The sequence below is a fragment of the Cervus canadensis genome, chromosome 33, assembly GCF_019320065.1.
Source record: "Cervus canadensis isolate Bull #8, Minnesota chromosome 33, ASM1932006v1, whole genome shotgun sequence".
NCBI classification, from domain to species: Eukaryota; Metazoa; Chordata; class Mammalia; order Artiodactyla; family Cervidae; genus Cervus; species Cervus canadensis.
Window position 1 is genome coordinate 11,845,398 of NC_057418.1, and position 25,760 is coordinate 11,871,157.

General features: G+C 40.6%; 1 protein-coding gene across 4 annotated transcripts in view; it reads right to left on the reverse strand.

Annotated features, from left to right (window-relative positions):
- NHSL1 (NHS like 1) overlaps positions 1 to 25,760 on the reverse strand; it is a 142,131-nt gene that overhangs the window by 73,941 nt on the left and 42,430 nt on the right. Inside the window, exon 1 of one of the 4 annotated variants that reach the window (XM_043457053.1) lies at positions 22,919 to 22,943. The exons of the other annotated variants lie outside the window; for them this stretch is intronic. Within the exon in view, the coding sequence (XP_043312988.1) occupies positions 22,919 to 22,928 (10 nt within the window). The 5' untranslated portion in view covers positions 22,929 to 22,943. Of the gene's footprint in view, positions 1 to 22,918; positions 22,944 to 25,760 lie in introns of those variants that run through there. 4 annotated transcript variants of the gene reach the window in all.

Here is a 25,760-nt window from a genome sequence, read left to right on the forward strand (position 1 = left end):
AGGAAACAGTGTCACAGTTGCGAAGAATTCAAGCAAATTCAAACATATTTTTAGTTACTGGTAGCCATTTCCTGGGTTTCCCCAATGGCTTAGCGGGTAAAGAGTCCACCTGCAATGCAGGGGACACAGAAGGCATAAATTCAATCCCTGGGTTGGGAAGATCCTCTGGAGAAGGAAATGGCAACCCACTCCTGTATTCTTGCCTGGGGAATTCCATGGACAGAGGAGCCTGGCAGGCTATAGTCCAAAGGGTTGCAAAGAGGTGGACACAACCGAGTAATTAAGCAATTAAATGCTACAAAGCATTACATACATTTTACGTGTACATTATATTTAAACTTCTGTCCAAACTCCAGCCCACTCACCACCAAAAGTTTAGTTTCTATCACCATATAGTCAGCCTTCTTTATCCATATTGCCCTCCCCCACTCCCATCCCTTCTGGTCCCCACTACTCTGGTCTCTGCATCTGTGTGTTTATTTGGTCTATTTATTTAGATTCCACATATGACTGAAATTATATGGTATTTGTTTTTCTCCATCTGACTTATTTCTCATAGCGTGATACCCTCAAAGTTTGTCCATATTGTCACCAATGGTAAGATTTCATCTTTTTGTACGGCTGAGTAGTATTCCATCTTATGTGTGTGTGATCTTTATCCAGTCATCTGCTGATGGGCATTTAATGGTGTTTGGAAAACTAGAGAGCCACATGACAAGAATGAAACGAGGCCACTATCTCTCATCACATGCAAAAACCAACTTGAAATGGATCACAGACCTGAATGTAAGAAACCATAAAGCTTCCAGAAGAAAACACAGGCAGTATGCCCTTTGACATCAGCCGTAGCAATCACTTTCCGGCTACGCCTCCTCATGACCTCATTTAGAAGACAAACAACTCTTAGGGAACAGAGGTGAAGAGGGGACCTGTTGGAAAAGCCCAGTCCTGGGACACAAGGAGGTCTGCACAGGCCTCGGTGTAAGTTTAGGGGAAATTAACGTGGAGAAGAGTGCCAGAGGAGGTGGAGACAGAGGTGGGGCCCGACCCTGGAGGGCCTTGCTTGTCATAAGGGGTGGAGTTCAGCGGGTGGGCTAGGGAGTCACTGAAGGAGTTTACGAGAGGAAGGTGGACGGCCAGTGTGACATCGTAAAGACATCACAGGTGGAGGTGAAGAGTGCGCCTGAGTGGGCTTGACTGGAGGCAGGGAGAGAAGGCACGGGGGACCCAGTCCAGCAAATCATGCCAACAGTGAGGAGGTCAGGACCAGTTCTCATGGAAGGCTGTTTTTCTACAACACCCTTGGTCTTAGCGGCCCATCTTTAACAGCATGTATTATGTTTCAGGAACCATTATATACTTAAAGTATAAAATTTTAAAAATTAGACCTTAGTTATTAATAAATGACCCTGTTACCATTCACGCTTTAACTTGTAGTAAACCTTAAATTATACCCTTATTCTTTTTATTAAGGACCAAAGATTGCATGTGTAAACCTAAAAGCTGAAGGGCAGAGCTGTCTAGGGACTCATAGATAAGGCCTCTGTCCCCCTGGAGCCCTCCCCTCTCCCACCCCCTCCCCATTTACACAAAGCTTCGGGCCCTCTTCAGTGCATTAAATGAAGCTAGGGCACTAAAAGTGTTTATTTTGAATCCAGAACTTTCACAAACGTTGTTTAAAAGTATTTAGTAAAAGGGAACATTTTCAAATAATAAACACAGGAGTTATAAGCAGAAACAAGGCACGATTATGTCACATAATATATACATATATTTTGAATTAAACAAAATGAGTCCTGGATCAGTTGAAAGTGGACTGTATAATCAATAAAGATCACCATGGTCTTGTTAAGTGGGGAGGGGAGGGGAGGAAAATAAAACTCAGATGTAATGGAGTTCCAGTCAAAGCTCCAGATTCTAAATGATAATGTAAGCATGCCTCAAAAGAATTTTAGCACTTGGAAATAGAAAATATGTTAGCCCAGCCTTATCTATAAATGGTGTTTTTAATGACTGTTGATGTACACTCTTTTTTAAATCAAACATCTGAAATAGAAGACGGTACCTAAGTTAATTTAAGTGTACTGATTATCTTTATGCATGGTTAAAATACTTGAAATACAGTGTTTAAATCCACACACACACCCATTCATTCTTCTGCTTTTCAGACTCATTGGATTGGAAATCATCACAGCAGAAGAGTATCCAATATAAGCCCACAGGCCTGTAGGATAAAATGTACACATTTAGTAGTAAGAGATTGGAGAAATTTATAAAAATAAACTAGTAACATAATCTCCTTAATAAACATTCATAATAATTCTTTAGTAATAGACTTACAGAAAACTTAGGCCTGGCCTCTATTTATTAAGGAACAAAGCTTCCCATATTTCAACTTCTGGAAGTGAAATTTATGTTTCATGTTTTTATAAATACTTTCACATTGAGAGCAATTATATACAGTCTGTAATTCTTGTCTATGAAAATAACAATCATTAGAAGCTGCAAAGCAAATTAATAACAGACAGATGAATGAACACAATCAGTAAATATATAAATAAGAGTAAATTCAAAAACAGGGCTGTCAAATAAAATACGGAATGCCCAGATAAAGCTGAATTTCAGGTAGATGAAATTTGACAATTAAGGGACTTTTAAAAAATGTACAGTTAAATTCACTTGTTAATACAATTGTAATTTATGATATTAAAAGATAGCCTTAAGTATTTCATACAACAGACAGAAAAACATACTTTATATTATTCAAAACAAATTGAACTGACTATAGGCTCTTGCTATTTGGCATCTAATTGATTAAAAACTGAAAGATGGGTTGGTCAGTTGTTTCCTAAAGAACTGATCTCTTATTTTTCATATCAGGCATTTTTCTTACAAGTTACTACTCTTCATCTCTGTGGTCTAGATTTTAAACATGCACAACTTCTTCTTTGATTTACCTGCCAGTTTTATATGCCATTACAGAAGAGAGGCCAAACATGAGGTCTGTTGGAGCAACCGTACGACACACACATCAGCCTGCCATCTTCCTAACCCAGCAGGCGCTCCTGGGATAACGGTATTACGTGGGCCCCAAGGTGATGAAAAACCAAGTATAAACATCACCCACAGTGAATTCAAGTTAAACATTGTTGACCAATTAGATTTTTCCAGTTTACAGGAAATGCTAGAGCTGGAGGAAAAAATGAAAACGTCACTCAGACTAAAAAGCTTAATGTTTACCTGGTCTGGCCTCTCTGCAATAAATTAATTAAATAAGAACAATAAAGAGAATGTGCCAGATTTAAAAAGCTCGAAGGAACATCACAACCAGATGTATGATCCTGGATAGGAGGCTAGTTTTTGGATAAACCAGATATAAAGAAAACCCTTTTAGACAAAGAGGGAAATTTGAATATGCACTGGGTGTAATCTTACACATTTAACATTTGAATACTGTTACACACACACACACATTGTAGAGATGTTGGCCTGGAATGAAAATACTGATATGTGTCTGATGGCAGATGCTCATGAAGAGTTCTTTAACTATCCCATGGATCATGTTATTTCACAAAAATGCATTGAAAATCACCAATTTCCTAGAACCTCATTGGTACAATAGTCTTTTCTTTCTTTTGCTTCTGAATTAATCTTTAATGATGAATCATATGGCACGCTGAAAACAAGACAAATGGAAATCTGTCTTCTCATCAATATCTGGTTGGGGGAGTGGCTGGGAGTAGAAAGGGAAACCTTGAGAGATGACAATGTATCAATTCTTTAGAAGGAACTTGATCTGGCATCCACTTTGCCAGTTCATTCTCATGCTAGGAAATACCCTTTTCTCTGCACGTGTAGAAGCTAAAGGCTTCAGCTATGGATCCTAGTTAATAATTTAATCTAAAACCACTGGTGCCATCTGCTCAGTCCATTTTGGGACGTCTGGTATCACTGTGACTAGTTTAGGCATGTCACAATGTTCATGTGACAAATGTTGAACAAATGAAAGGCAAGGCAGACAGAAAGCACGCTACAGAAAAAAGAAACCCCCATCAAAAGTCTAAAACACAAAGGGAGCCCTGCTGACTGAGCATTCAAAGTTCAACCCTGCCTGAGGGGACGGGAGGATGCATCTCTCTAACGCAGGGAATGAGACAATCCAGAGGCCGTCCTGAGATGATGGGCTCAAAGTGGGGCAGACAGGGGAGAGCTTTGTGAAGGGAATGGGTCCTGAGACTGGAAACACAGATGTGTAGGGATACAGTAAGGACAAACTGGAAAAGGGAGATGTCACAGGCAACTAGAAAGTTATAGCTGAAAAGAGCCCTGGAGAACATCCAATCCACTCCATTTATTTTATAAAATAAATGACCTGATCACAGAGCTACCCAGCAGCTGAGTGGATTCTCCATCTCACGCTCCAGACTTTAATACACCCCATATTTCTGCCTGCACTGCAGAGGGCTGATGGGGTGAGGTACCGACCATCCACACTCATTTCTCCCTCCATGCTTCCATGGGGATGCCAGATCCCTGACTTATCCACTTGGCAAGCTCCTGTTCATTCCTTAGGGCTTCCCTGGTGGTTCAGAAGTAAAGAATCCACCTGCCAATACAGGAGACATGGGCTCGATCCCTGGGTGGGTAAGATCCTCTGGAGAAGGAAATGGCAACCCACTCCAGTATTCTTGCCTGGGAAATCCCATGGACAGAGGAGCCCGGCAGGCTATAGTTCACGGGATCACAAAAGAGTCGGACATGACTTAGTGACTAAACAACAACAATTCATTTTTTAAGTTATAATTCAAACATTAACCGTCCTTTAGAAGCATTCCTTAACAGCTTTCCTGTTTCAAAAATTGTGTCATTTTACTTGAAGGATAATTTCCTCCAAAGTGAACTATGTCTGACATGCAGAAAGAGAACGAATAATTTCATGAACTATAAGCCTTTATACTTAGACCAATTATGTGCTACATGCTTTTTAGTCCTAATCCATTCACCTGAGTGTCCTGATTCATCAAATTCATTTTATTCAGCCTGTATCAGGTATATAAAAGCTCATTTCAGGAGGGAAATTCTAAGAGTAGAGTGATATAACAACTAGTTCAACCGTAAAGTTAACACTTTACCTTTCCCAATATAGTCATTTGAAACGTATTTTCTGGATGTATATAAAGGGGCTAGCACATCTTAGAGAGTAATTTTCAGTCACTTGGAAATTAAGATGTATTTTCTGACAAGGACCTACTGTATAGCACAGGAACTTTGCTCAATGTTATGTGGCAGCTTGTATGCGAGTTTGGGGAAGAATGGATACATGTATACGTGTGGTCAGTCCTTTTGCTATCCACCTGAGACTATCATAGTGTGCTAACTGGCTATAGTCCTACACAAAATAAAAAGTTTAATAAAAAAAAGATATATTTTCTGGGCTATTAAAATTCAACGTAGTTAAATCCTTTTATAACAAAAATAACTTACAGGGAAATAAATTTTTAAATTTGAAAAGAAAAATCAACACAAACTTTCTTCTAAATCTTCAACGAAGAAAAAAATAAACCTCATTATAGAATGAAAAGCCAACATATAATGTGATGATCTTGGAAATATAAGAGAGTCAGGTGATTAGCTAAGGTGCTTTATAGTTTGGGCTCTCTCGTATTTTTAAAACTGGATGATATTAAGGACCTGCTTGATTGGTAGTGTTACAAAACTAACAAAGAATCTACATTTGAGAAAAATTTTCTACCTAGAAAAAAAATGAGAGCAAAGGACACTTCCTAGTCAGGACTGCCAGGAGAAAACTGTCAAAATCAAGTCAAAGATTGCCACCTACAGGGGGACGCTGTCCACTCACTGAGACACTGGTAAAGGAAAGGATTTCTGCTGCTGTCTCTCAACAAAAAAGCTTGGGGAAAAGGGCTCTGGTTTAACACACCCCCTTTCAAGGTCACGTCTCAAAAGAGTGCTCTCATCTTCCACCAAAGAAAGACCATACTCCATAATCTCCATGCCCTTTCTGAGCCTCAACTTAAATGGAGTTGATCTCATGTCTCCAAGAAGATTTGTGAATATTCCTAAACTCCCTAGTATCTGCAACCAAGCCCAGATTAAGGAAGCACTCCTATGTTAGAGAAGGCATTTCTGAATCAATAAAGGAGAAGCTACATGACATGTGAATAACTGGGACTAAGAAAAAAAGAAGTCCACATCAATTTACAACCAAAAGGTAAAATTTTATAACAAAGGAATCCAAAGGAGTATTTTCCATTTGGAGAGAAGACAATTTGAAGCCATACTGTCTGTGAATACAAAACCATACGTCATTTAGTTTTAAATGAATGAGGGAAAATCAGATTCTTCACTGCCTATGTTCTTCCCAAGTAATCATTGATAAGTATGAAGAGTTAGAGAAAAGAATTACTTGAGTTTATTATTTTGCAAGCAATGGGACAATCCTATGAACTGTTTAGCTTTTCTTCTACTTCCTGTGATTTCTTATATTGTTTCACATATGGTTAAGATGAAGGCTACAATTAATAATCTGGTGTGATCAACTACTTTTGTTAAGAGGCCAGCTGGTTCACATGCAAAATGATAATCAGACAAATTAAGAGAGACTGCTTTGGTTTGCTGACGAACTGACAGCAATACTTCTAGTTAAATGTCTCCAACTGTATCTGGTTTTCCAGTAATGGTAAAAGTTGATTCAAGTAAGGATAATATTTATCTGATTCATGTTAGGTTTTATTTTTTTAAAAAATTACACTGCCCTAAACCACTGAATAAATAGCAGCAGAATTCTTCGAAGAAACCACAGCTCCCCATTAACCATAAGTGCTACAAAGCTTTTATAATCATGCTAGAGCTATCCCATCAGGAGCAAAGTCAGCCTGGCATAAAAAGACATTCAGGCTTAGTCTAGAGACTACAGAATGTTTACTGAAGTCAGGCAGTCACAGACTTTTGACATGAATGAAACCTTTCTATAAACTCGATTCTTCCTATATCGCCACTGATTTTTCTTTTCAATTCAGTGATAAATGTTAAATATATGTTAGCTGCTCAGTTGTGTCTGACTCTTTATGACCCCATGGACTGTAGCCCACCAGGCTAACTCTGTCGATAATCTCTAGGCAAGAATACTGGAGTGGGTTGCCATTTCCTTCTCTAGGGGATCTTCCCAACCCAGGGATTGAACCTGGGTCTCCTGCATTGCAGGCAGATTCTTCACCATCTAAGCCACCAGAGAAGCCCAAAAGTTAAATACAACAAGTGACAGCAAGAGGCAAGAATAAAAACACTGATTATTGTACAGAGACACATATCCAGTGTCTCTAGATTCTAATAATCTATTATTTCCAAAGCAAGGATTTCATGATGTAGACTTCTGAACTGACACTGTGGAAGTGTTTCCATGCTTGTGGGCATTCAGTGGTGCTCAAAGAGTATAAAACTGCAGACAGCTGGAAGGGAAGGCAGGTGGCTGCTGTGCCCACATATTAGGCCCACAAAGAATCTGAGAAAAATCAATGATAATCAAAGCAGTAACGCTACTACTAGGTAATAGCTGACCACTGGTTTTGTGGGAAAAAAAAAAAAAGATATATTTATTAGCTCCTTTGCATCAGCATCATGACAGTTCAAAATAGAAAGCAGAAAAAAATTAAATTTTTCATATCTTAGCAAATATAATAATATTAGAAAGGATTAAGGTCAGCAATCTTATGTGCCTAACAATATTTTTAATATGCAGCCAAAAACATGAAGCCTGAAAATATAAAGACAGGTCGGGATATTTCATAATTTGGTCTACTGCTTAGAGTGTGTGTGCATGTGAGAGTGCATTGCATGCTTTTTTCCCTAAAAAAAAAAAAGATAAAGTCATTATAGGAATTTGGTAATGAACACATGGGCCATCACTGTTTTCCTCAACCAGAATTATTTGGGGAGAAAATAAAAGTTAAGTTCTTACAATCCAAATAGTTGTCCCAAATCTCTCTCAAGTTACAGCTCCATCCATTTTTATCACTTCATCTGAAACACCTATCTCTCATATGAATGGCAGCCCACACATATCATTCTATGATAAAACAAGTTCAAATGAAGCTGCCACAATCAAATCTCATTAGCAAATTGCATTTAATTAAGTATACATTTAGGCTATCGAGGGTGGTCCTAAAATAACTGTACTTTTCAATACTTGCCTTGATGTTCATGTACAATCACCTTCACCTTGACTTGAATTTAATTATTTTATTATAACTGCGTTCCGAGGAGAAGTACCAATTGCACGCAGCAATAGTGGAACCAACCACAGACTCCAGACAATATATTATATTCATTATCAATTAAGCCCCTGAGCATCTCAGGGGAGCTGGTTTTAGTAGGACACTCCATGTTGAAATAGGATAAAATTCACTTCTTCACTCAGGAGCCTCCCCCTACCTCTTGTCAATACAATCACAGCCGCCCATCAACAAGGATAACTCTATATTCTGAACTTTCTAGCTTCACTCAAATTGTTTAACATCAACACTCCCCTCCCCGCCAAAGGGCCTCTTCTTTCTGCAGCTGCTGCATGCCACAAATAGCTTCTTGTATAATTTGACTTAGAATGCACCCCAAACTAAACATGTTGAATGGCAACGTGAATGCTTCATTCAGAGAGTGCTAAAATGTGTAGAATGTCCTAAAAACATCGCAGTGGCAAAGGGATTCGTTTGGTAGTCTTGGGGCAGAGGACTGCTTTCAGCCGTAACCAGCAAATTCTCCTCAGTTCTGTGTAGCCAGCTTCAGAAGATTCCAATGGTGATCAAAGAAGGATGAACTAATTCCCCTCAGCTTGCCCTGTCTACAAGGGCTTTCTCTAATGTTGCCTCCATTCCACATAACGAATACATTCCTTCTCACTTTCCTAAGTAAATGTACTTACTCTCAATCTATTCACGCTCCAGCATCAGTTATCCATTCTTGGGTTAATTCAAATGGTTTAAGTTGTTTAACTTAATGTTCTGTGTATGTTGGGCTTCCCTTGTGGCTCAGCTGGTAAAGGGTCCACCTGCAATGCAGGAGACCTAGGTTCAATCCCTGAGTTGGGAAGATCCCCTGGAGAAGGGAATGGCTACCCACTCCAGTATTCTGGCCTGGAGAATTCCATGGACTCTATAGTCCTTGGGGTCGCAAAGAGTCGGACACGACTGAGCGACTTTCACTTTCTGTGTATGCTACACATGGCAAGACTCCCTCCGCCATTTTTGTAAGGTCCTAGGAGGCTGGGACGAAATCCCCACAGATCTCTTTGCACAGGGCCAACCTTGATGCCAAGCAAAGCCAGATGCTTGGGAACTTGATACAATGTGACAACACATAACATTCATGTGAAGTGAAATGAAGTGAAAGTGAAAGTCACTCAGTTGCGTCTGACTCTGCCACCCCATGAACAATACAGTCCATGGAATTCTCTAGGCCAGAATATTGTAGTGGGTTGCATTTTCCTTCTCCAGGGGATCTTCCCAACCCAGGGATCGAACCCAGGTCTCCTACATTGCAGGCAGATTCTTTACCAGCTGAGCCACAAGGGAACATCCATGGGCACATTTAAAAAGGCGCGGTGGAGGGGTTGGGGGGGGTTAATCACTCATCTTTACCAAACAGGTGAGGGAGGGAAAGAGCCTGGAGAATTTTAAAAGCATTTGTCTATAGGGCCATAATTGTCTAAACTCAGAAAATTTCCCTTTAAAGGTAGCTTGTAAATAAATACTAAACAAAAACTGCCACACAGATGATGGTCATTTTCACCTCATTTATACAAGTCATTTTTTGAAATGCTTCCCAGTGTGTTGACATTGGAATTTATCTGCTTCATGTGTGTGTGTGTCTGTGTGTATGCCCATGCACTTAGTCGCTCAGTCGTGTCAGACTATTTGTGGCTCCATGGACTGTAGCCCACGAGGCTCCCCTGTCCATGGAGTTCTCCAGGCAAGAAGACGAGTGGGTAGCCATTTCCTTCTCCAGGGGATCCTCCCTGGGGAAGGAGTGAACCTGGGTTTCTGCATTGCAGGCAGATTCTTTACTGTCTGAGCCACCAGGGTATATTGGCAACCAAATGACTGCTGGAGCTGATGGACAGAAGGAGAGGAGTTAAAGGAAAAAGCTCCTATTATTCACGCATGGAGACCTGGACCCTGCTTCCACGACACTACTACTCTGCTTTTGCACAGTTATTTGTTTAGTGACCGTATGTCCCACTAGACACAGGATCTAGTCTGCAGAAGAGGCCGTGGCTCAGTGGGTCTGCAGGGCCGAGGTGTCAGGCAGCAGATCTGATACACAGTAGGTATGCAATCAATATTATTTTATTAAAGGAATGAGCTACAGGAAGAACAGAAACAGTTCAAACACAGCTCTAGAGAATTTAGCTTTATTCTATGGCATTAAAAAATAACTAATGCTAAAGTATCAGTATCGACAGAGAGCTTTAAACAAGACACAAAAGTTCACTTTAAAAAACCACTTTACTCCTTCCCAACCCGGTCTCCTTTATTACAGACACTATATACCAAGCATTACTCTAGGCACCAGGGACACCAACACAAAGAAAAAAGGACTTTTTTTTTTAAAACTAAGTCTTCCTTGATCCTTTCATCTCCCTTTTACCCCAAGAGTGGATAATCCACTCCTTTTTGGTTTACCCATTCCATCATTGTGCTCATCTGTCTCCCCTATTAGGACTTTCTCTCCTTGAGGACAGGAATTAGGCTTTTGTTGGCTTTAGAGATGCCAGTAAGTTTGGTGATTGTAAGGAATTCTATCGAATAGAAGACAGATATATGAAAATGGTAATAAGACACATTTTAAAACAGAGGGCAACCTCTAAAGGAAGCCAGGAGGAAATGATATCAGGGCAACCATGACAAGGCAAGATGACATGGGTGCTAGACCTTGATGGGCTTGCTACATAGAGAAGGATATGAAACACATTCCAACCAGACAAACGAGCGATAGCAAAGGCATAAAGACGAGGGACGCATCTGTGTGCTGGGAAGGCGTCATGTGGACGGCAGATGGTGGCGGCCCCAGTCAATCCCCTTGCAGACTGTGCCGCACCTGAGTATCTGGGAGCTGGAAACCACATTTCCCAGACTCCTGCAGACCTGAGCCTCTTGGTTTGAAAAACCGCTGTCCCTTAGCTTGACTGAGGACTTGAGTCCACACGCCTGGGGCTTCAGCTAGTTCTGGGGCGAAGTCTGGCTGTTGAGGCATTTTGGTAGGAGTGGGAGCTGCAGTCTCAGTGCCCGGTACCTACTTTGGTGGGGATGGGAGGCGGGACGGGGGGCCCTCACTCTGCAGGTCAGGCACGTGGCTGAGGCAGTGTGGTCTCGAAGTCCAAACCTGGGCGCCAGCTTTCTGCCTGCAGCAGAGGTTAATGGCTCCCTTGGTAAGCTAGTTCTGAGCTGGTTTCTTGGGAATCGTTCCTGGGAGTTCAACTTGAATCTGTTCCCCAAAACTTTCCCATGATCTTTACACCCTGTTGAATCCTCTGCTGCTTACATTTGTTACCTGAACCTGCCTGAGATGAACTGCTGGCCCTGCCGATGACACAGTGGGGCTCCCAGGGGTGGTGATGGGAATATGGCTGGAGGAATCTGGCCTGTTGACTTCATTTGCTTAGTAATGATTGGACATCAAGAGTTTTCATATAAAACAGTGACTTTGTGTTTGAGAAAAATTTTAGAGACACAGAGAAATGAATTGAGAAAGTAGGCACATTCTCTAAAACCAAGGTAAACTAATGTTGATGAAAGAAGGGATAGAAGTAAGTAGTCTGTGCCCCTTATTATGTTCATGACTTCCCCCATGCCTAACTGTTGGCTGTACCCTAATGCTGCCTCCCTCTCTTAAATGCTAATTTACGCCAGGTAGGACACCAGCAATCTGGAGGGTGGGATATAGCTATCCACTGACTCATGTAAGCCTCTAGTCTACCAGTCTCCTTTCAGTTTCACACTGTTGAGCAATTCTGAATGACTATTTTTGTTCCCAATACTTCTTACCTTGACAAACGGGTTTTTTTTTTCCCCTAAGAGTGGCTTTGTGTAAACTGTATGGTTGTGGGCTTCCTAGGTGGCATTAGTGGTAGAGAACCTGCCTCCCACTGCAGGAGACATAAGAGACAGGGGTTTGATCCCTGGGTCAGGAAGATCCCCTGGAGGAGGGCATGGCAACCCACTCCAGTATTCTTGCCTGGAGAATCCCACAGACAGAGAGGCCTGGCAGGGGTCCACAGGGTCGTAAAGAGTCAGACACGGCTGAAGTGACTTAGCAGGTATAAACTGTATGGTCATGATCAAAGTCCATAAATGACGAGCAACAGACATGTGAAAAGATGCTCAACATCACTAATTACTAGAGAAACGCAAACCCAAACTACAATGACGTATTCTGATCTCACACAGATCAGAATGGCCATCAACGAAAAGCCAACAAATAGTAAATGCTAGAGAGAATGTGAAGAAAAAGGAACTCTCCTACAACTGTTGGTGGGAATGTAAATTGGTACAGCCACGATGGAGAACAGTATGGAGGTTCCTTAAAAAACTAAAAATGGAGTTACTATATAATCCAGCAATCCCACTCCTGGGAATATATCCAGGGAAAACTCGAATCTGAAAAGATACAGGCAATAATAGTCACAGCAGCCCTATTTAAAATAGCCAAGACATGGAAGCAACCTAAATGTCCATCTACAGATGAATGGATAAAGAAGAGCTGAAATATTACTCAGCCATAAAAAAAGAACAGATAATGACATTTGCAGCAACATGTATGGACCTAGAGATTATTATACTAAGTGAAGTCACAGAAAGACAAATATCATATGATATTACTTATACAAGGAACCTTAAAAAATGATACAAATGAATGTATTTGCAATAAAGAGTCAGATTCATAGACTTAGAAAACAAACATGATTACCAAAGGGGATAGTGAGGGGATAGCAGGGATGGGAGGAGAGATAAATTATGACTGGGGATTAACATATACACACTACTATATATAAAACAGGCAAACCACAAGGACCTACCATATAGCACAGGGAACTATACTCTATATATTATAATAATCTACACTGGAAAAAATAAAGCAATATCTCATAAAAAAAAAGACCATAAAAAAGAAAAATAACATAGTCTCTGTATTTATTTTAAAATGCTGTCTTCTCCTCAATGTTAATTACATACAACCCTGAAATACTGCATCAATTCTGATAAAGAATACACAAGAAAAGCTAGCCACGATCAGTATTTAGGGAAAGAACATCCAATAGTTGAAACAAGACTGCCAATACTTTGTTAAAGCAGCTATGCCGGCCATGCCAGAACACTTCGATTCAAACAGAATCCACTTACTATACTAAGCTAAAAGGCATTACTGAGAGACATTAAGAAGCTTTCAGAATCTCCAGGTGGCCAGAGGATAAGTTTACACACCACACAGCTATTACCATGAAACACTGCTGCTGTTACCACCTGCATCAGTGGCTATGACTGATCACTTACAAAACTGGAAGTCAAGTGTCCACATAAACGAATGCTGGAAGAGAAAGAAACCGGTGCTGCTGGGCTTGCCAGGGGATCCAAATAGCTTACATAGCTACTGCCTACAATTCCGCAGTTTGCCATCCAAATTCAATGAGTCTGGGTGACAAGAGCCTAGGTCACATACCTGCAACTCTAGATACGAGGGAGTCTGGTAAGTGAAAAAGTTAGCTTAGCTAACATGATAGAAGTCAGGCCAGGATAGAAAGTGAGACGGAGCTGAATGAGCCAGCGACAGAACCTGCTACAGGATGTCTGACCAAGTTCTTGAGCAAGAACAATGACTAAGAGGCTCCAAAATCAACTGGAATTTTTATATCTGTTTTTTATATCTGTTTTTATATACCACTTTTTATATCTGTTTTTGATTCAAATCCAGAAATATGGTTATTTACATCTGAACTTCTTAAATCAGAAGCTAAGAAAGTTGGCGAATTCTTTTACACAAATTGCATCAGTGGCCCACAAGTAGTATTCGACACGGTCACTCACTAAGTACATCAACTCAACACAGCCTCAGATTGGTTTATTTCTATAGATTCCCTTTTTTGGAGAACTTAAAAAACTACAGTAGATTCTTTAAAAGACACACTCAAATTCACATTATATATAAAAATAATGGCAACAGAAGTGAGGATGGAAGGTTCAAAGGAATGATTTTCAAGAAACTGAATATTCCGTACATTGTTGCAATCTGACTTTACATATTAAAAGACCAAGTTCAATAAACTCACTTTCCCAATTACCTTATGTAATTAAAACTAGGGGGAAAATGAGCAGAAACAAAACTTAGAAAAGTTTATGTTTGGCCTTAATTCTCTACTATATCATATGTTCTCAGGAAGGAGATGGAATAATCTAGGCAGTGATATAGAAACTCTGACGCACATTCTAAAACATCACTGAAGAGTTAAGCACTCCATAGGTGAGCATTTATTGAGAGAATATAATTTTTCTGAGCACACTGCACAAATGAGGCAAGGAAAAAATGCTTTACTGTGTACATAGTAATTATCTTCAACAGTATTTTTTTCAAGGCATAATTTAGTGGTAATACTAGAAAGTGAATCTTAAAAAAAAATTCTATTCTGCTGTCCAATTTTCCTTTTGATAAAATAAAGACCTCAAAACAGTCTCATCAAGAAACAAATGACAATCAAATGGAATTTCTATGTACCTCATAACTCAAAATATTTACTTCCTCATAAACACCCTGATATTATAATAATAAAAGCGTTAAATATTAATGTTCTTATCCAATTTTTTAAAAATCAGAGAAATGGCATCTTGGATGAAGAAGTAATTTGCTGCCATCTCCATATATGAATTATTTAATTTTTCAAGGCGAGAGTGACATGTGTACAAGATGTTTTTTTAATCATCGTGATACATAGTCCCTATTGGAAGAGCAGCAGGGAGCAGGGGAACTTTCGAAAATGATCTTTGAAAACAAGCGCAGTGCTGTTGTCTGGTACCAGTTTTTCCTCGCGCTTCAGAAAGGACACTTCTCAACACACAACCAAGGGTTTCTAACAGGATGTCTCGGGAAGGATCCAGGACACTTACATGGGCCCTATTTCTTATTCCTTCTATTTCAGGATTCAGAGAGGGTTGATTAGCAACTCTTTGCTTCACATTTATATAATGAAATGTTCTATCCCTAAAGAAACATTGTCAGAGCCCTCTCTGGCAGAATGAACAGAGAAGAACACAGAGCAATGCTCACCACCCAGTTCTGCGAGGGTTAAAGCCATAACTAGCTGCAGTCATTGACCCACAGGGCAACCTGGGAGGAAATTAAGATGGAAATAGAGTGAGGCCCCCGTCCCTGGGATTCTTGAGGCAAGAACACTGGAGTGGGTTGCCATTTCCGGGTCGGACACGACTGAAGTGACTTAGCAGCGGCAGAGTGAGGCCCTCTGCTTTAGTCAAGCAGGTCTCTTAGACAGATGCGTATCTCAGGGAGAATTTAAAAGACCCCGTATCTTTGAGAATTTAAAAGACCCCATATCCCATACACAGAAGAGCACTAAAAATCATTCACTTGAGATATCAGATCTTGGTGATCAGCAGTAACCTTTTACCAAGACGTATGCTTGATTGCACATATTTTCTCACCAAAAATCATACATAAACTGGTTTCCACCCCTGCCTCTTCAGAACAGTTTCCTTAGAGCCACTGAGTGGCTGTCTCCTGGGCTGTAGTCCTCAGTAAGACCCTGAATGACTCACGACTCTTGATGATGGGTGTTTTTCTTTCAGTGGATTAGAGAGCGTGAATGAGAAGTTGACCAGTTCCACCTTGAGTTCTAATTTTTGGGACAAGTACATGAGTACCAGATCTCTTTGACCACTGCATGGAGAACAGATTGTGTATGAGCAACAAGAAGTAGGAACTTATTGTCATAGACTAGGCAAGAAATAATGCGGTTTTGAGCTCATGCTGAAAAATGAGAGAAATGTGTGGATTCAAAATATATTTAGGAGGTAGAACAGAAAGGTTAGTTAGATGTGGTACAGAAAGAAAGGGAGAGATCAATGATAATTCCAGAGGTATTTGTTTGTTTGGTTTGGGGGGGTGGTTTTTGCAGAATTTGCCTGGGGGGACGCTAGTGATGCCATTTGTTGAGACAGGGAACTCTGGAGGGGGAATGGTTGAAGGAGAAGGAAGTCAAAACATGCTTCATGGAAACCCTCAAGTGCGAAAGGAAATCTCACATGGGCTATTGCATCGAAGTCTGAAGCTCTGAGGAGAGGGCAGGGTAGGAGATTAATGACAACTTGGAAAACAACAAGGTCCTACTGTATAGCACAGGGGACTATATTCAATATCCTGTGATAAACCATAATGGAAAAGAATACAAAACAGAATATACATATATATAACTGGATCATTCTGCTGCATAGCAGAAAGTAACACTACACTGTAAATCAACTATACTTGAATAAAATAAATTAAAAAAAAAAACACACCCTTGGAAATGAGCATCAAAAGGTACTTAAAAAGCATGGAATGAGGACGTTTGGGGAAAGGGGTGGGTAGGGAAGAGGAAGGAGGATTGAACCCTTCAGCTCTTGGTTAGAGAGAGGAAGAAAGAGTCAAGAAGTGGTCAATGAAGTAGGTTTTTAAAATCTAAGGGAGGGAACTGTTTCAAGGGGCGGGTGGTGGGGGGAATAAATAATAGCCAGCTCCACAGACTGTGGTCCTAAGTGGGGAGAAGACAGAAATGTGAGCGCTGCATTTGCCATGAAGAAGCCGCGAGGACCCCTGTGGAAGATGCATAGCACAGTAGAGAAGCAGGAATGCAGATACATGAAAAACTACGAAGAAGAGGTGGGAAAGTCAGGAGACTGGGTGCAGACACAGACCACTGGTTTTAGTAATTTGTTTATTAATACGTTTTGCTTTGAAGATAAGTAGAAAAATGGGTGAACAGTGGGCATGGAGGAGTACGTGAGGTCAAGAAAGTTTCAAAATCTGAAATACATCATTATAATATCCTTTTCCAGAAAATTTTTGGTTTATTTCTCATTAAGCTCTCTGGTTTATTTCTGTGTCCACAGGTCACTGAAAAATCCTTTTCAGATTCACATTGCAAAACAAGATTCAACAATCAGGGTTAATGAATGACAATAATCTTTAGGCATAAAGGCAAGGAATTATTTTCTGAATTGATAAGTTTCATTAATGGAAAAAAGAAAAGGTCTCCATCCCCTCACCACACCCTTTCACGATCTCTCTGCATAACATTTGCAACCACCATCTTCTCACCAAACAATGGCTGGAGCCAGGTTCCAAACATTCTTGAGAAGAATCACTCATTTGAGCAAAAAGTACCCAGCAAAAGCAATTAAAGAAAGTCTGTCCACAGTGCCTTGCAGCTCACCCAGCAATTTCTGTATTTAGGAGAAGAAACTATCAGTGAGGGAAGGGGAAGGCAATGGATTAAAGAGAACTTTTTAAGGTAAAAAAGCTGGAGCAAAAGAGCTCAACAGCCCCAAGAATGGAAGACAGTGCCCTAAAATGGGAATTCTCAATTTCCTTGATTGGGAATTCTTGACATGGAACCATCATGAATAGGAAGTCCTGGAATAGAATAATAATGCAGAGTATGAAACCTGAGAACGTTAGGAACAGGAAGCCTAAACCCACGTCTATATTGTAGGTCTAGCCTAGTGCCAAATGGTAAGACTGTTGTGTATGATAAAGCACAGAATATCCTTTAGGAAGACTAAATAAAAACAATAGCTAGAAGTTAGCACCGCTTACCCTGAGCTGAGTATTCCCACACATGGTCTCATTTAACTCACCGATGCTAATCAGAGCCCTGAGGTGTCTGAGTTGCTGTTGAGGAGATGGAGACATGGTAAGCAGCAAAGTACTTTTCAAAGGCCCTACATATGTCCAGCGGTGGCCCGAGGATTAGAACCAGGTTCATTAGAACCAGGCATGCCAGGGGCTACCTCCTAACTACTCACCATTCCATAGACCCTCTGGAGATGCCTGGGGCAGGAAAAAAGCACTTAGGGAAGCAGAGAACCAAGTCCCACACAGATGCATACAAAACCTGAGAACCAAAAGCTAAAATTAAGCATGAATTTTAAGTGCACTTTTTATCTGGTACTGAAAAGTGCACAAATGCTAAGTGAGCAGCTTACTGAATTGCCACAAAGTGGATGCCCATGTAACAGCACCAGATCAACTGGGAAAGTTGGACAACTGCATGTAAATCAATGAAGTTAGAATACACCCTCACACCATGCCCAAAAGTAAACTCAAAATGGCTTAAAGACAAACATAAGACAAGACCCTGTAAAATTCCTACAAGAGATCATAGGCAAAACACTCTCTGACATAAATTGTACCAGTGTTTTCTTAGGTCAGTTTCCCAAGGCAGTAGAAATAAAAACAAAAATAAACAAATGGGACCTAGTCAAACTTACAAGCTTTTGCACTTACAAACTTACAAGCTTTTCCTTTTCCAAGGAAACTATGAAAAAAAAAAAAAGAAAGAAAAGAAAACACAACCTACAGAATGGGAGAAACTATTTGAAAATGATGTGATAGACAAGGGCTTAATCTCCAACATATACAAACAGCTCAAACAACTCAATAACAACAAAAAACCAAACAACCCAATTGAAAAATAGGCAGAAGACCTTAATAGATGTTTCTCCAAAGACATACAGATGGCTAGTAGGCACATGAAAAGATGCTCAATAGCACTTATTATTAGAGAAAGGCAAATCAAAACCACAATGAGGTGTCACCTCACACTGGTCAGAATGGCCACCATTAAAAAGTCTACAAATAATAAATGCTGGAGAAGGTGTGGAGAAAAGGGAACCTTCCTATATTATTGGTGGGAATGTAAGTTGGTGCAGCCACTGGGGCAAACAGTGTGGACATTCCTCAGAAAAACTGAAAGCAGAACTACCATATGATCCAGCAACCCTGCTCTTGGGCATATATGGACAAAACTATAATTCAAAAAGATACATGCACCTCTATGTTCATAGCAGCACCACTCACAACAGTTAAAACAGAAACAACCTAAATGTCCATCAACAGATGAATGGATAAAGAAGACCAGGTACTTATATGCCATGGAATACTACTCAGTCATAAAAAGAATGAAATAATGCCATTTGCAGCAACATGGATGCAACTAGAGATTATCATATTAAGTGAAGTAAGTCAGAAAGAGAAAGACAAATACCATATGATATCACTTATATGTGGAATCTAAAATCTGGCAAAAATGAAGCTATCTACAAAACAGAAACAGACTCACAGATGTAGAGAAGAGACTTGTGGTTGCCAAGGCAGAGCGGGGACAGGGAGGGAAAAACTGGGAGTGTGGGATTAACGGAGATAAACTACTCCATACAGAATGGATAAACAACAAGGTCCTACAGTATAGCACAGAGATACAAGGGACTATATTCAACATCCCATGACAAACCATAACGAAAAAAAGAGCATTAGAGACATCTAAAATAATAATGATGAACAAATCCCAGTGGGTTTGCCATTTTTCTCCAACTTTTATTATAAGCCATTTCAATAACCATGTACCTTCATACTTTTACTGGAGTCAAGAGCTTTTTATTCATTTTTTTGTTTAAAAAATAAAAACATGTACATTTACTAATTTTCCTCTGCATGCAGTTTTGGCTATAATTCATCAGTTCTGAAACTTAACTTCCTCTGAGTTACTACTCTCAAGAGTCTACTTATGTATTTAAATGTCTGCATTTCCTTCTATCTTTTAGCTGCAATACTAATGAATTTTAAATGATCTGACACAGGGTCTTAAGTAGAATAAAATCTGTCTTGATAACACTCACAAAACTTTGTCAATCTTGATCCTTTTTTGAAATCACTCCAGCATCTGCCCTGCTTCTTTACACTCAAAGAGATGCCTTAAAAAGGTAATACACCCTGTAATGTATAACATTAGCTTCTTTGTCTTGGCTTTGCAGTGTTTAAACAAGAGAGCAAATTGAGCCGGCTGTGTAAGCAGCACACAAATCAACGTTGTCTCTCTCCGGGCTCCTCCTTTCAATCCTATTGACATATGAGGTCAAGATCAGGGCTGTGAGGCTGCACTGGATTTTGTACAGATAAGGATTTTTCCATAGTTACATATTTTAGAAACTAAAGTTATGTGTGGAGGAAAAAAACCCCACAGAGAATGGACGCATGTGTATATGTGGCTGAGTCACTATCACAACCATGTTAACTGGCTATAGCCCAATACAAAAAAAAACCCACAACAAAACACCAAGACCACTTAGATGACAGTCCCAATGGTGCTCACAAATGGTGGCCTGGGACTGTGGAGCAGAAAAGGCAAAAGTGCAATGACGATCAAACAAGTTTCTGTTCTTTCCGAAATCTGAACTGACAAAAGAGTAATAAGGCTTATAAGGCTTGTCATGCTATGAAAACAAATCCCCTCATTTTCATTTGTGAATAGCAGCTGAATTTATAGCTCCCATTACTGGCAAGTCAGAGAGCAGTAGGATTACCAGTGTTCAGGCACTTGCTGAGAGCATTTGCATATGAACCATAAAAACCAGTGGGTGAGTACCATGATCCCTACCAGTCCACTTAGGAGACAGAAAACACAAAATGCAAGGGTCCTCTCTGACGCTGCAGTGTAACAAATAGTGGCTGGGTTAGCAGAGGCTATGCCACATTGAACGCACATATAGGACAGAAGGAAAAACTGTAGTTGACAGTTACTGGGGCTAGCAGGTTCCAAGCAAGCTTCACATGATTATCCCACTTAAAGTGCATGAAAAATCTCCTGAGTTAGAGAATTACCATCTGTGTGTTAGAGGTGAAAGAGCGAAGACACAGGGAAGGTGAGTGATTCACCCCCTGTCATACAGTCTCCTGGCAGAACTAAAGTCATCAGTGATCAGACAGCTCCACAAAAGAGCCTGTGAACTAGATGCCAGACTTGTCTCCCAATTTATCCCTCCATATTCTGGCTTTTCCAGTAGTCATGCATGGATGTGAGAGTTAGACCATAAAGAAGGCTGAGTGCCAAAGAACTGATTCTTTTGAACTGCAGTGCTGGAGAAGACTCTTCAGAGTCCCTTGGACTGCAAGGAGATCAAACCACTCAATCCTAAAGGAAATCAACCCTGAATATTCATTGGAAGCTCCAATACTTCGGTCACCTGATGGGAAGAGCTGACTCATTGGAAAAAACCCTGATGCTGGGAAAGACTGAAGGCAGGAGGAGAAGGGGATGACAGAGGATGAGATGGCTGGATGGCATCACTGACTTCTTGGACATGAGTCTGAGCAAACTCCAGGATACAGGGACAGGGAGGCCTGGTGTGCTGTAGTCCATGGGGTTGCAAAGAGTTGGACATGACTGAGCGACTGAACAACATTCCTCCTCTGAGGTTCATGGGCCATATTCCTGTTCCTACTTTGTAATTTACAGGAAACTAGTAAATTGTATACAAAAGATTCAGATGAAAGGATCAGGAAGAGAAAGCAAGTTATCTGACATAATTATAAGGTTTTATAAGTAAATATAATGTCAGACGATTATATAAAAAGCCTAAAATATCAAGATTCTGTTTCCAATAATAGTTTTTAAAATACATTCCTAATAGAGAGAAACTTGATTAATAAAGAAGTAAGAAAGAGTGGTAGAATGTGGGGGGGGTGAGGGGACCAAAGGTTTACATTCAAAAGGAAGGTATGAAACATATTTAGAAGAAAAAAAGTGAGCAGATCTGAGTTAACAAGTACGCCAAGTGTGAGAGCCAAGAAAGAAGGAAAGGGACAGAGACAGTTTGGTGGCCAAGCTAGTCTTCAAACACCACTGGGCAGGAAGTTTGCTCTCATACTAAGTAAATATTTCTTTTGAAAAAATGTACAGAGACAAAATGAAGAAACGCAAGAAAATGTAGACAATAACTGAGTGATGAAATGAATGTGCAGAAGGTCAAATGAAATTCATTTCCAAGGTCAAAATCATCTCAAATGCACTAGGCATATACAATAACCAAAGCCAGAAAATTAGAGAAACTCACGTTTTAAAACTTTGTTAGTGGTGTTGGTCTATTAAGCCAGCAACCCGTTCTTTTTAATTTTCATTCTTCAACTAGTTAATAATTCAAAGATTTATCTATAAGGTTGTTACTTCACACTCTGAGAGGAATACATTTGTGCTCTAGAAAGATGGAAACGGCAGTCATTTAATTTCTACCAAGGTAAGCAAGCAAGCAGGTTATCAGCTCTATTTATTTCTGACTCTGCTATCATCACCCTATGCAGACACAACTGTTCCCTATTTTGATACAAGGCAACTATTTTAGTGTTTAATATGAACAAATTTACCACACTGACAAAGCATGGTCCAGACTTCAGTCTTTGCCTGTCCCGTACATCACAAATAAAATGAAGAGCTTTTAGAACTGTGATACGAGAGTACAGTATTTCTGAAGTGATGTCAAAATCAAATCCTCTCTGTTTTCATTAACAAATGATTTTTTAGTGTGTTTCAAGTGTTGGGGGCTTGAGGGGGCCTTTGACAAAGAGGATGACTCTCATAAAGACAATATTAGAGAAACTATGCTAAAAAGAAGCAAACATCTTAAATGTCCTACTTTATACATCTCTTGGAAAACCTGAGACTGGAGCCTTTGATATTGTACTACCCAAAACAACCTCCATTCCTCTGATTGATTATTGTTAACTTTCCTGAACAAAGTCAGCACATAATAATGTAAGAGTCCCCAGGCTGATTTTTCCACTGGAGCCCCTGAAGTCTAAGACTCACTCAGGTTCATGCTTCAGGTCAGCTCTGATGTCCCAGAGGTCAGGAAGTGATCTCAGATCAGCCAGAAATAAAGATCCCCTCACAGCTGTCAGAAAGAGCATTTAATTTTAGGGTTTGTCAAACACAGTCCATTCAACAGGAAGGGATGCTGGAAATCAAGTCTTAACAGATTCCTAAATGAAGAAGCTCCCATATACCAGTCCCATCTTTTGCTTTGTTTTGCTGGTGCAGTCATTTTCTATGCTGTTGTAACAAAATGCCATGAATTCGGCACGTTAAAACAATAGCCACTTATTTATTTTTCAGTTGTACAGGTCTGAAGTCCAGTGGGCTCAGCTGGGTTCTCTGCTTAGGGTCTCACCAGGCCTGAATCAGGGTGTCAGCTGGCGTGGGCTCTTACTTGGAGGCTGCAGAGGAAGAACTGCTCCTGAGCTCATTCAGGCTGTTCAGTTCAGTTCAGTCGCTCAGTCATGTCCGACTCTTGGCGACCCCATGAACCACAGCACGCCAGGCTTCCCTGTCCATCACCCACTCCCAGAGTCCACCCAAACCCATTGAGTCAGTGATGCCATCCACCCATCTCATCTTCTGTTGTCCCCTTCTCCTCCTGCCCTCAAACTTCCCCTGCATCAGGGTCTTTTCAAATGAGTCAGCTCTTCACATGAGGTGGCCAAAGTATTGGAGTTTCAGCTTCAGCATCAGTCCTTCCAATGAACACCCAGGACTGACCTCCCTGAATTCAATTCCTTCTCAAGGTTCCTCAGTCAAGCCAGTGAAGCACACTGAATCCTTTCAACCTCTCCCACTTCCCCTTTGCCAGCAGCTCTGCTCTTAAAGGCTCATGTGATTACATGAGGCCCACCTAGATAATCCAGGCTAATCTCCGTTTCTTAAGGTCACCAAGTAGCAACTTTGATTATATCTGCAAAGTCCCTTTTTACCAAGCAATATAAGAACCTACCTGCTAATGCAGGAGACATAAGAGATGCAGGCCCGATGCCTTGGTTGGGAAAACCCCTGGAGGAGGGCATGGCAACCCACTCCCATATTCTTGCTTGGAGGATCCCATGGACAGAGGAGCGGGCGGGCTACAGTCCATAGGTCACAGAGAGTCACAACTGAAGCAACTGAGCATACATGTGCAAACACACCGACAGGCAAGGCACCAGGTGATGAGCGTCAAGGGGCCCAGAGTCTGCCTGTCACAGGAGAGGAGAGGGGCAATGTTCCATAATTTGGATTCCTCAATTCTAGACTCAAACATACCATTTTACCTTGATCATCAATTATGGCTCAACCAGGAAAGTGTTTATCTGTACTTTTCGTGAACAGGTTCATATTTTTAGCTTGCACCATCATCCAGGTAATAAATCCCTAGTCCTGAACACTTGACCTTGGTTGACAACACCCATGTCATTTACTCCTACAGAAAAATGTGGTACTGCACCCCGATCATGGTTTTCCCAGGTAAAATCCAAATTATTTTAGGACTTTTTTTTTGCACAGTTACTTCTTCCCAGACCAAAAAAGTTTACCTGTGCAATTCTTAGTGCATTTCAACTCCTTAGAAATTACTTAAGGAGAACAGTTGGAACGAGCCTCGGTACCCCACGTATGAACAGTTTATAACTTTATATATACAAGGGCAGGATAATGTTTTCTATTTTGCTTTTAATACAAAGCCAGATGATACACTAGAATTTTCCCTCCTATTTTAAAGATTTTCAAACACTAATGAAATAATTCAACCAGGTTTTACATGATCTTTGGCATCAAGGACAACGACTAATGCACATGCCCTGCCTTTTAGGTTCCTAATGCCTAAAACAAGACGCTACATGACAGTGTGACAGGCAGCACAGAGCAGGGGTTAAAAACTGGCTTTGGAGGAGGTGACACGTGAAATAAGTCCTGTAGGTCCAAACTCAGTGTTAGGTAGAAGGGACAGGAGAAGCAGATAGTCCTTCTAAGCGGAGGGTCCCGACAAAGAAAGATGAGCAAACGTTGTGAATGTGGATGGGTGAAAAGGTTCATGAGAATTGACGCTGAAGAGGAAAACAGGGAGGTGTTCTTTAATACAGGGCTCCTCCAAAGTTAAAGTTTATCCGAAAGGCACTGTACTGGTAGGGGGCTGGGTGGGGGAAGCTGAAGAGTTTTAGAGAAAAAACATGATAAGTGAAGTCTGTTATTCACGTCCTGGACAGGGTTTGGAGTAAGGGATTGGAGAACAATTAGCAGAGAATCAGAAAGTTTCTGGATAGGGTTTGGAGTAAGGGATTAGAGAGCAATTAGCCGAGAATCAGAAAGTTAGGAGCCCAATAAACTAAAAGCATGAAATGCTAATAGCCATCACACTAAGGCAGTGCTAGTCCAGGGAATAAAGAGCAGAAATGGGATCCAGAACATGCTAAGAGGGTGGAACTGACAGGACGTGTAGGAGAATGAAAGAGGGAGCAGCAAAGAGCACTGCCACTTTCTGCACTAACATCCCAGGTGCTTTATCTCATTTGATTCCCACAAAGAGCATCCCATCAAGTAGGCAGGGGAGACATTTCTATTTATTAGATGAAGAAAATGGTCCTGTGGTTAAGTGGCTTCCTCTGAGTCAGTAAGCAACAGACTCAGATGAGAAAAACTCTGATTCCTAGGTTAAAAGTATTTCTGCTTCACATGCAAAAACTTCACTCGTGGCTAATCACAATGTGCAAATTTCAGGCTCACCACCCTGAATGTGAATTTTATTAAGATCTCAACTGGTCATTAAAATGACAGACCCATCACTTTCATTTTGTTGAGCTGAAAACACAACCTACAAGTCAAAGTTCCTGTAATTTTTAATAAA